General features: G+C 40.0%; 2 protein-coding genes across 6 annotated transcripts in view; one reads left to right on the top strand and one right to left on the bottom strand.

The window, feature by feature from the left end:
* On the top strand, nt 1-4,524 carry gins2 (GINS complex subunit 2). Its single transcript, XM_040011525.1, has 5 exons — nt 1-199; nt 1,508-1,622; nt 2,181-2,280; nt 2,392-2,518; nt 3,494-4,524. The coding sequence occupies exons 1-5, from the start codon at nt 110-112 to the stop codon at nt 3,587-3,589; spliced, it is 528 nt and encodes a 175-aa protein (XP_039867459.1). The 5' UTR covers nt 1-109; the 3' UTR covers nt 3,590-4,524.
* The window catches only part of gse1 (Gse1 coiled-coil protein), a 165,584-nt gene continuing 157,880 nt past the window's right edge, over nt 4,508-12,211 (bottom strand). For all 5 annotated transcript variants that reach the window (XM_040011515.1, XM_040011519.1, XM_040011516.1 and 2 more), the window contains 8 exons: nt 11,402-12,045; nt 11,142-11,254; nt 10,766-11,027; nt 9,579-9,692; nt 9,008-9,370; nt 8,495-8,833; nt 7,253-7,356; nt 4,508-6,860 (listed from right to left, as the gene is read on the bottom strand). In XM_040011515.1, coding sequence (XP_039867449.1) covers nt 6,720-6,860; nt 7,253-7,356; nt 8,495-8,833; nt 9,008-9,370; nt 9,579-9,692; nt 10,766-11,027; nt 11,142-11,254; nt 11,402-12,045 — 2,080 coding nt within the window. In that variant the 3' untranslated portion in view covers nt 4,508-6,719. The remainder of the gene's footprint in view (nt 6,861-7,252; nt 7,357-8,494; nt 8,834-9,007; nt 9,371-9,578; nt 9,693-10,765; nt 11,028-11,141; nt 11,255-11,401; nt 12,046-12,211) is intronic.

Below are 12,211 nucleotides of genomic sequence, written 5' to 3'. Positions count from 1 at the left end.
TTCTTGACTTCATTGTCGGTTAATGCTGCCTTCAGCGCGGGAACGGTTTGTAGTGCAGTGCGAGTGGGACGGAAGTTTTTGAACACACACACACAAAAACCAAACAGATATGGATGCTTCGGAGGTCGAGTTCCTTGCGGAGAAAGAGATGGTGAAGATAATACCAAATTTCAGCCTAGATAAAGTCTTTTTAATCGGGGTAAGTCAGTTGTGTCTGTATTTAAGTAGCTGGTTTTTGACCAGATACTGAGACGTTGACAGTTACTGTAGCAATATTAGCTAAACCTTGGGCTATATATTGGGCTTGTATTATATCACGACACACTCAGTTTAAAGCTGGAGGTATGTATGTATGTATGTATGTAAAGATGTTTCTGTTTGAGTGGATCACTTCACTCAGTGACTGATTAAAACACGCACAAAAAAAGCCTCATCTCTCAAACAGACTTTAACGAACTACCATCCATTAAGATAAATATAAGTCGCTCCAGCTAAATTAAAATCTGTCTAAATATATTTCGAAAAAATTGAAGCTCCAATAATATTCGGTACCGTATCTTTGGCCTTTCAAAAAGTACCCCGAACTATTATTGCTATATTATACTGCAGTTTTTATTATCGATCAAGTAAATACAGACTCAATACTGCAATAAAACACACTTTTCAGCTTTATGTATTTTGTTTGATTGATTGTTTGTTTGTTTTGGATTATTTTATTTTTTTGGGAGACTTGGAATTTAACTGTGCCTGTCTGTAAAAAACTTTGGGTCAAATGTATTTTATAAACAAAGCAGACTTGACAGTCAACACATGAATGCGCGATTTTTGGAGCCACCATGAGAGTGTATGAGATTTTAGAGAATTATTGTTCAATAATTCTCTAAAATCTCATACACTGTCATGGTGTTTTCCATTTTCCAAACCCCCCCTTTTTTTTTTTTTTCTTTCTTCAATTTTAAAAATAAATAACAGCTAACAAGATCCCCCCCCCCCCCCCCCCCCCCGCAGCATGATGTGAATTTAATGACAGTACACTGTACTGTCTCAAGCTCCCTTTGAGCTTGAGATCTGCGGACTCAGTGGTCTTTGAAGAAAAAAAGAAAAGAAAAAAAAACAGCTTAAAAACTCATCTTTTTAAACTTGCTTTTGGTTGATTTTTTTGTTTTTATGTTTTAACTTCCGTGAAGCACTTTGTGATTTTTATCTTGCTATATAAATAAATTTTTACTTACTTTCTTTACTTACTAAAGTCATGGAATATTTTTCGGTATTTTTTTACGTAGCTGGCTGCACAAGAGAGCCTGTGTTATTCATCAAGCTCTCAGGATGGCTCGTTTGATGTAAATCAGACTGTAACTTGTAGTTGCTGCTGTTGGAAAGAGACATTGTTTATCTTCTAGCAATGTTTTTTATTAATCATGAAAGTGCAATTGTGTATCTTTCCAACTTCACTGAAGTGGGGAATGCATTGTGCTGCACGATAAAATATGTGTATTTGTGTTCTCAGGGAGATCTGGGTCCCTTCAACCCTGGACTACCTATTGATGTTCCCGTGTGGCTGGCTCTAAACCTAAAACAGAGACAGAAGTGTAGAATTATTCCTCCTGAGTGGATGGATGTTGGTAAAGTTAAAAGTTTTTCCTGATGCGGTCTTTGCAGGTGTTTGTTTCCAGGCATGAACTGACAGGATTACTTAAAAATGTTTCAGATGAGGGTCTTTCAGTATTTTGAGAATTTATTTTTACTTCACATTATGAAATATGTAATCATTACTGGCCTACCATGTTAAGCCTAGACCTGCCTTGCCATAACTTTGACAAGTAAGTAGTGCTAAAATATTTACCTCCTACAACTATTTTTCCAAATTTGCATTACATAAGTTAAAAAAAATGGGCACAAGAAATGCAGTAAGATTGTTCCCTTAGTTGTAAGAGGCAAATTATTCAGATTTTGTGTTCATTACAAATGCAAAATGTGTAAAATATGTGTATGTCGTTGTTGGTCTGTATGCTGTAAGAAATGCTGAAAAGAATAAATTCTGGGCAAAGTGGTTTTATTTGGAATTTCTGTCTTACTTCTCCTACAAAAGTCAGCAGAAAAGAGAAGAATCTTGAAAATCTTTCAGCATTTTTGTGTGTCGCTGCAGTTTGCTGCTGTTGACATTTTCCTTCACTGTGCAGAGAAACTGGAGGAGATGCGAGACCTTGAGAGAAAAGAGGATATGTTTACACCTGTTCCTAGTCCTTACTACATGGAGCTTACCAAGCTGCTACTAAACCAGTGAGTCATATACAATTAAGTAATCCACAGAAATACAGCCCTCAGTACTGTTGTGTGCTTGGTGTATGTGCCCCCCCTCCCCTTAAAAGAGAGGTTTCTGTGTTTCTGCAGCGCGTCTGACAACATTCCTAAAGCAGATGAGATCCGTACACTGGTCAAAGACATCTGGGATACTCGCGTTGCCAAGCTCCGCTTGTCTGCTGACAGTTTCATCAGTCAGCAGGAAGCTTATGCCAAGGTAAAACTGATCACATGTAGGGTGTTTAGGGTGCTGCTGTCACTTAACCATTGAGTTTTGAACATTTAATTGAGTTGAAAACAGATGCAAAGTAAGTACAAATTCAACAGCATAATAACAGAATTACCAGTTCCACATAAAAGGACAGTGTGACATTTATTCATTATCCCTTCAAGTTGTGGACCCATTGCATATTGAGATCCTTTAGAAAAAGTGGCATCACCTTAAGTTCCCCCAATTTAATTGGCTGTATATAAGCATTCAGTAAATGTTATCTATAGGTAATGTAGAATCTGATTTAAGTGTTCCATAATGTGTTTTCTTAACAGCTACACTCCCACTTTAGGTGTTTCCCTCACACTGTCTTAAAAGTAAAGCTAATGTGGAAATGTCTTACACTTGCATTCTTTCTGATGACCTGCAGGGGGTGATTCATGTGGTTGAGGTCTGACAGTATAGAAGAAAAACCTTTTGGCTCCCTATGACCTCATGAAACACTTTACTGATGTGTTTATGGTCTCAAACCCAAGTTTTAAGCCTTATAGGAACAGCATGATGGCTATTTTGATTCAACAGAAAGGACTGCCCCCATCTGAAGACAGACGCTCTCTGCAGGCAGACTTGTAGTCTGTAGTAGCTTTTCATGTCATTTCGTCATTATTAAGACGGCAACGGTGAAAACATTTGGCTTGAGGCTTCACATAGGGACTTCACAAATCAATGGGTGATGTCAGTTGAGAAAGTGCCCATCTTTTCTATACAGTCTATGTATTACAGCAAATCAACATAAAAAAAACACCCAGTAATAAAAGATTCATTGGTTATGTTGCAATTGCTGACAATACCATACCGCATATTAACAGTGACAGTCACAATGAACTTTCACCTGTTTATCATTGAGTTACCTACTGTGTCACAGAGTAACAGTGTTATTTTAAATCTTTGAATATACCTAATTCCTCTTTCTGTCCACAGCTGGACAACCTTACTCTGATGGAGATCAACACCATACGAGCGTTTCTTCTTGATACTCTCAACTGTATGTACAAGCTACGGTCCAACTTGCAGTGAAGGGCAGTTCATGGACTACTGGTAAAAAAGCTTGAACACACAAGGCTTGCTAAAAAGGGTTGGATTTAGCAAGACTGGGGTTAAACCTAACATTAAAGACAGTTTTCTGGAAAAGTGAAGAGATTTACTCAACTATTTAAGTTATCATGTTGCTCTCCGGTCTGATTTGTGTGAATCTGCTGTTTGCAGTTAGTGTATAATTTGTTAATGTTGTCATTAGGTTTCAAAACAGAGTATATACATGTATACTTTTTTTCCCTCACAATTTTTAATCAGTCTTATTGTGATTTTTGATCTTGTTGTTGTGTTAGTGATTAAAAAAGATGTTTTCTGGTTTACTAGAATGAATGTGGTTTCTGACAAACATTGGTAAACTAAACAATTCCTTCCTAAAATGTATTTAGGTGGGGGAAAAAAACCCACATTAAAAGGAATTCCACTCAACTCTTGTTGCATTTTATTCTAAAGATGGATAATATTGGTTGATATTGTTCACAGGATTGCACCGAAAATGAATCAGTTTCCTAATCTCTAGTGCAAAATGTCCAGCTGTTAAACCAGAACCCACAAAGAGACAAAGGTTGATATTTAACATTTTTGAAATATTTTATTTTCTTTTTTGTCTGAAATCACAGCCATATATTCATAAATACCTAATTACTACATTCAACAAAGAATATATTACATTACAATGAATTCAAACAAGTACATTTTAAAAACAGGATTTCACAGCATCTAGACATCCTCCACTGAGTAATGGGGCTATTGCATGAGCGTGCGTGGGTTGGAGACACGGGGAGGCTGAGCAAGAGAGGCTTACCACACTGCACCTTCCTCCCCAGCTCAATGGCAGCTTACCTCAGCATGCATGCTCCTTCACTTACAGATAGGTTACGCTGTTGGCTTTCTTCTTTGTAAAAAAAAAAAAAAAAAAATCTGACTACACTCTGTATTCCTCTAAACTGGCTTACGTCTCATTTATATCTAAAAAAAAAATTGTCTTGTGACTCATTTGGATGAAAGAAACTTGGTATCTGTTTGTGACTTGTACATATTTGAAAGGTATGACATACAGTAGACACTTGGATGTAATATGCAAAGTCCCTGATCACTGATGTTATGTAATGTCTGTCCTGTAGACGGAAACTCATTCACATGCTCCCAAATTCTTGAGGCACTTGTAATAAAGTGTATGTAAGGGGGTAAGTTGTGCTTCAGTACTTTTTTTAAAAAATAAATTAAATATTGGTACATTTTTAAAGTTTTTATTTGCAAATACTGAAATCCTTAACCCACTTACATCAAACATCCCACCACCACACCTTAACAAGTCAAACGATGACCTAGACACCTCATTTCACTGTGTCTGAGGTCTCCAAGTGCACATAGAACCATAAGGTGGAGACAAGATGAATTACAGGGTAGAAAGTCACTGTAATACGAGCCAAATCTCATTAGGAAGATGGGGGGCAGATGGAGGTTGTAAACAGATATCCAAGGTAAAGCAAACCTTTCTGATTTTAAATGTACCAGGAGCTGCTCAGTTAAGCGTCCTGCCTGGTTTCTAGGACATCTTGGCAACTTTGTGGGGGTGGAGAGCGTCCTAAAAATAGAGAAATGCAAAGAGTAGATGATGTTATGTCAAACATATTCAGCAGTATAAGATGGCCATTCTGGTTTGTATGTTTGGCTACCCAACTGCAACTAATAATTTACTATGCTATCGTTTTATCATTATTTTGGCACCATTTCGTCTCATGGCTGCTGACAGGGGCTTGATCTTGTAAGGCATACCGCAAACCGTCATATCGTGTGTTTGAGTTCAATGCTATGCGTCATACAAAGTAAAGTGAAGGTCCAAAAACAGGATAAAGCAAGGTTTATCTGCTGGCTGTGTAAGAAAATGTCTTACAATAATCAAGAAAATCAAGTTTAAAAAAAAAAAAAAAAAAGTGGCTGTGGATCTGGTTTCTGCATGAGTACTTAACTGGTCATGCCAGCAACAGTAAAGCTGACTGGGAGGAGCTGATGAAATGGGCATTAAAACAGAGACACACTGCTGTGAATGAAGGGGGAGTGGAGGGCATGAGCCACATCTCAGGACCTCTAAGTAAGCTTTGCTGAGCTCAGAGGCCAGATAAGGTGGCTGTGGCTGGGGTCTCAGCTGCGCAGTGCCGGGACAGAATAAGAGGAGTGCATCCTGCTTCCTCTCACTCTGCTAAATGTCTCAAAACAAGCTGTTCTAGCCAGCAGCAGTACAAACACTAAAAGCAAGGCTTTCTTTTTTTTCAACCCAAAAAGCATAAACATATAAAATGGCAGGCTTTTTCTTTTAAAAGAACAATGATTAAAGTAATAAAAACATACAAAATTCTTTTTAAGTCTTCATATTATATACAATACAAGGCTTAAGCACCTTTTAAAATTCTTATTTTGAAATTTTCTATTTCGAAATAAAACATTTACTTAATTCTTTCCAAAAATGTGCATTTTCTAAGTTCTTCCCTAATTTGAACAGTTCTTTGTTGTAACACAGTACCACCAGGTAGTTCTTCAGCTTTTATTAAGTGCATTTCCAGTTCAAAAGCTCATGTGGCCACAAAATAAAAGGAAAAAAAAGAAAAGAAATCAGTCCCAAATGACCAAAGGTCTTCATTTGGAGATTTGGAGCTTTCAAGTCTTGTAACGACACCCCCCTCTGGGGGTAGCTGCTCCCTCATTGGCAGGATTGTCTGTGTAGCTGTGGCGGTGAGGGATGCAGGGACTGAACAATAGCGCAGCAGGGACTGAAGAATGAAAAGCAGGTGTCATCTTGATCTTCAGGTTTTTCTGCCCCATACACTCACTGATCTTGGAGTTGGCTACATTGGCACACGTTAGTGGCTTGTGGTGCAGTCCCTGTTGACCCATAATCCAAAGACTGCCTGTACTTCACTGAATGGTCCGGTCTCCTCTGCATTCACCTATCTATCTATCCATCCATTCACTCCATTCATTCATTCATCGTATCTAGCCAGCCGTATTATCCTCCATGGAGCTATGAGGACCAGGCCATTAAAAATAAACTCTGGGAGTCAGTCTGAAAGGGGAGGAGGCTGGGGCCCAAGGGCTATCAAAATCAGCGTCATGGTCACCTCGGAGGGTAACCTTTATAATGGCCGGCTCTTGGCCAGTGTGTCTGTGGCAGCGTCAAACACTTCCTGAAGTGTTCCATTTCTGCTTGTAGCTTCTCTCTTTCCACTGCCAGCTTCTGTCTTTGGGACATCAGCTCCTAGGTAACCAAGGACATTAAAAATATATAAGAATATATATATATTTTAATTCACAGTGATCTTCATGAGAAGGCAAACCTGTGCTATATATAACAATATTTACAAAGATAAGTGAAAAACAGAAAAGCAATAATATGAGTGTAATAAAGAAAAGCTGTCTGGATTCCAGTGATTGATCAGAAGAGGCCAATAGTGTAAAGTATAAGTTTTTACTTTGCTCTGCTATTTATGAAACCACTGATCTACGAAAATAAGTAAAGTTGTGCACCCACTCCTATTATAGATGCTCATAATTTCTTAGCAGAGCGCTGCTGCTAAGTCACTTGCAGTTATGTAGTAAATATTTTGACTTCCTGGCCTCAGCTTAAGTGGCTCTGTATGCTTGTCTTACCCCCATGGTATGAGACAGCTGCTCAGCAGTTAGACTAAGGTTGTAGTTCTGAGCTTCTAGTCTTCGACACTGGCTCTGCAGTACTTGTCGCTCCAAAGTTTGCTCTGGATCAGAAAATGGAATAAGAGAAAATGAAGAGAAACAGGATTAGCAGAATTTGGACCATCTAAATAGATGCAGGATAATCTGCTGCAAATGTCTTCAGGCTCCTGCCTTCATTGTTAAAGGTCTTAAAATACACTAGTGGCAGGCTGTGAATGTGAGACTGGGAGTAATTAGAGATCAACTCAACCATTTTTCACTAATTTTCTTGTACAAATACTAAATACAAATTGAATTGTGTAAAATGAACAATGACTACTACCCTCTAGTGGTGACAGAATGCTACAACAACTTAAAATAGGATATACATTATACTCATAAGGAAGTGACACGGAAACACAGAACATTACAGAAATAATGTGACAACTCTTTTAAACTTCATAAATCATTATTTCATTATTATTACCTGTTTTATTTACTTTTCCCAAGCATGTGCAGTGGCAATAAACCAGAAATGTGTGGTTGCCTTTAATATTCTTTATTTCTACTGTAGTTTTTCCATCCAGAAATGTATTTATATGACATAATTTATTTATAGAAACTACAGATGTTGACTACAGTTAGTTACCTTACTTTCAGTGTTTTATTTTTGATATATGCGATTGATTACCCAATGTATTGTGGGTGTTTTTAAGCTTTTTGTGACTTTTTTTCATGACCTGCTGGAACAAAGTGCTCTCTGTGTTCCACACATTCAGATTTACAAGTTTAAGCACTGTGTTTTTCTTTTTCTTCACTGAATATTAGCACTGTGTCTCTTTACATCTAGCAGGAGAATGCGTAGTTGAGTGGGGTTCACAGGAGTGAATAGGAAAGTAGGGCCTCGCTGCAGGCAAAGAGCTAAAAGGTGAAGGCGGGGCCAATTTGCATATTTGTAGATCATGCTCAATGATGGAAAAAATGTATAGTTGGATCTAAAACAAGTAATTCTGATTTAGGGGATAAATCAATGACACATGCAAAATAATATGTATTTGTGCACAATAAGTAATCTCAGTATATATTCCAAAGAATAAAGAAAACCTCTAATCCCTCATAAAATTATACAGTGATAATAACAGAGGGACTGTTAAAGCTGTTTATGTATGTAAAGTGATCTAATATCAGTCCATGTAAGACACAGGCACCTCAGCTACTTACCTTCCACATATTCCTGATAAGCTTCAAATATAGATTCAATCCCCTGCCACTTGAAAACTGAAGCCTCTTCTTCCTCCTCCTCGTCTTCCTCTTCAGAGTCCTCTGGACCAGACATGTCCTCCCTCATCCCCGATGCCTCCCTGTGCTGAGGCATCGAGAGGTGCTGCCCATTGGGCTGAGGGTGAGAGTGCAAAAGTGGATGTGGAAATGACTGTGGAGTTGAGTGGGACTGTGAATGTGGCTGTGGTGGTCGGCCAGGAGGGCCCTGAAGCTCGGGAATGTTGTAGTGAACAGAGGACTCCTGGAGGTGGGATGATTCTGACACCCCTGCGGCTCCACCTAATGGACAAATGTTGAGGAGAAGAAAGAGATGTCACATTTCATCAATTTCATATTTTACACAAAGGGATATTTTCCATCATTTCTTCATATTTGATAGTCTCTCCAAAAATTATGTTGGCCTGCTCTCCATTTATTCACCTTTCCAAATATGCCTTATTTTGAGCTGTTTACCTTTATGTTTCTGCAGAGTGGACTGTAGCACAGATTCGTGGAACTGCTGGGCAAATTCCTCTGGGGCGAAGTCCCGTGGTTGTGTGCGTCCATTGATGCTGTGATGACCTTCTTTAGCCTGCAGGGGGAGTGGGGGCCTCAAGCTGTTAAGCAGGCTGGAGCTCCTCTTTGAGATCGGTCCCTCACTGGGCCCCCGGGCCTTGTCTGGGTAGACAGCTGGAGAAGGGGGTGCCTTTGGTCTTAATGTGTCCCCAAGGGGTTTTGGATGCCCATTGGGGGATGTTGGGCAATGCGAGGAGGGGCTGCGTGGTCTGACACTGTGGTGCTCCTCTGGTTCAGAGGGAGGCTGGGAGAATGCAGGATCTGCAATCATTTAAACATATGTTAGTGCTGATGAGGTCAAGATCCACAATATTACAATGCAATGAGAAACTGTTGTTACTTTACATCTTCACATTCACGGCCCCAATTATAACCCCTCTTCATTTGCATTACACGGATTAGCACCACTTTAACATTACTTCAGGGATGACAAGTTGTGTGTGTTTATGTTCATTAGCACGTAACTTACTAGAGATCTGAGTTGGAGGACTTTTACACAGTGGATGTGGAGCATGTCTGATGGTATCCAAGGTCACAGTCTTTTCTTTAATTGCCTGTAGCAGCTCCACTACCCTTTCATTATCTAAAACAGGAAGAAGAAAAAAAACCACATTTTGCATCAGTCCTAGTCTTATTTGCAATTTCACTCAGTAGCACTCATTTTGCCAAGTGTGATGTGTGTGTGTGTGTGTGTGTGTGTAAAAGGAGGTGGCCTGACAGTGTGGGAGGCATGGCATCTGTGATTAGGAAACAGTAAATGAAGAATAAATGAAGAGTATTAGACTAAGATCATTGTAAGCCTACTGCTGCCCCTCCCAATTCAGTCAGTGCATGGGTGTCTATTTTTGAAATTTAGGCACATTTTGGCCGTGTAAAGAGAACCCTGACATAAGTCAATTTTTGGAATGCATTGTTAAATATAATATATATGTTATGTTAAAAATATGTTCAATACGATGCATTTAATATAGGTATATGGCACTGACAAGATCACTTCAACCCCTTATTTCCTTTGAGGCTTAAGTCAGCAAGCTACCTCGAGAGAAGGTAATGGAAGTAAAGCATTAATGAGATGTAGGATGAACTGAAAATGACTAGTACTCTATTAGCTAAATGAGCATGCAATCAGTCTTCTTCTTCACACTGCTGAAATGAGATGTCAAAGAGAAAAGATATGAATAATTGATGGAGGTGTTTGGTATGGTGCGTTAAAGGCACTGGGGCAGTTCTGTGCTGTACGAGTTACTAGCTAGATTGCCAAAGCATACAGATGTGTGCCCTGTTATTCCTTGATATAATGTTCAAACATTTGTCAGTGTCAGGGAATAGTCTGTATCTCCAATTTATGAAATTTTCTCATTGAAGGCAGCATGGCCTGTTTCATACAGGAGATCTTTCCTTTTGCAATGAGGAAGCCACTCATGCACTGATGGGGAAGGTTAGCTCTTCCACCAACCACAAAAAAGCAAAACTAAAAGATGCACATTTAAAAAAAAAAAAAAAAAAAAAAAAAAATTATATATATATATATATATATATATATATATACACACACACACACACACACACACACACCTGGAGGGTTAAAGCAAAAATGAGTAAGCGAATCAAAAGTGTAGAATGCTCTAATCTCTTTCTCACTAAAAATTGCCTTACCTTTTCTCTGCTGTATGGTCACATGGGACAGTCTAAACATGGTGAGGAATCGCTTCTTATCCTCCAACTCTGGCGCTCGGTCCATCTCCTCAGGGGTAAAACGTGTGCTGAGCTGAGGTGGAGGAGTGCGTTTTGATTGTGAGGCAGGTGGGGAGGGACTGTGCTCTCTGAGCATCCTCCTTCTCTTCCTTCTCTTCTGCTGCACCAGCTCATCCCGTCGGCCCATTGTGGTCAGGCCAAACACTCCCAGAAAGTCCAGTTTCTGCACAGAGATGAGAAAAACAATCATCTTACTGTGATGTTTCATCATGAGCGCTTGTGTGTTCTTCAATCATGCAAAGGTACAGAAAGCACATGTGTTGGAAAATCTTTTTACCTCTGTAGAGTCATCCAGTTTCAGTGGAGGCTGCTCTGCTACTCTCCTGAGGTGGGCTCTCACCTCTTCTTCATCACTCTCATCGTATGAGTCATCCAGCTCATAATAGTACCCTGCAGCAAACACAGAGGTCACCCCTGACACTCAACTCTTTAAATTCTCTAATAAGGATGTCAGTTCTGTATCTATAAAAAAAAAAAGAACTGATCTTTGATTTTCCAAGCAAGTTATACATCTCATCATAGTATGTGGGTAAGTACCTTTCTCCCTGGCCTCCTTTCTCCTCTTCTCCTCCAGGTCCAGCTTGCTGACAGGCCTCCGATGCTGCTGAAGAAACTCGTCATAGATCAGCTTCGCGTCTGGGACCATGCCCAATGAGGCTACCTGTCCCAGTCCCATTGCTGGTCCAGAAACCACTGCTTGTCCATGTCTACTATACCCTGGGTGACCCTGGAGGCTCTTTATTCCAGCATTGGTTTTCAGGCTTCCCTCCAGTTCATATTGGCTGGAGAGAGACATGGAAGCCCTCTGCTGGCTCAAAAATGAATGGGCGGATTTCTCTAAATCAGCAAGGTATGTGCTGGGCTCAGGCAGACCTGGGGGACCTCTCAAAGGAGGATATTTCTCCATTGCACCACCGTCTCTTCTTCGGGCTCCGTCTTCATATCTGGAGGGTCCTGGGGGCAGCCGACTGAGCTCATAGTGTCCCATCCCTGAGGGCTCATGGTTACGTCTCGACTCTGAGGCTGTGTCTATAAGAGATGCGGGGTTCCACAGGGTGGTAGGAGGTGGAGGGTGATGTTCACGCGGTGGCTGTGGAGGTTTGGGGGAGATGAGAGGTGGAGGGGCACCTAAGAGAGGGTTGAGTTCCCTGTTTCCTGGTTCATGATGATTAGGTATTGGTCTGCAGAGATACAACGGAACAGCAATTATTAATCTGTTATACATGCAGGGTAACACCCATATCTCTTCTAAAATTGAGAAATAGTGTTTCTGAATCATGCATGCTATGCAGGGACGCACAACATTTGCCCATATGCCCTGCCTACTTCCTTTCATCCATGTCAGTA

This window comes from Simochromis diagramma, unplaced genomic scaffold (genome assembly GCF_900408965.1).
Source record: "Simochromis diagramma unplaced genomic scaffold, fSimDia1.1 OVJJ01000603.1, whole genome shotgun sequence".
Lineage (NCBI taxonomy): Eukaryota > Metazoa > Chordata > Actinopteri > Cichliformes > Cichlidae > Simochromis > Simochromis diagramma.
Note: the sequence above shows the minus strand (reverse complement) of the source record. Positions and strands in the feature narration are given on the sequence as shown.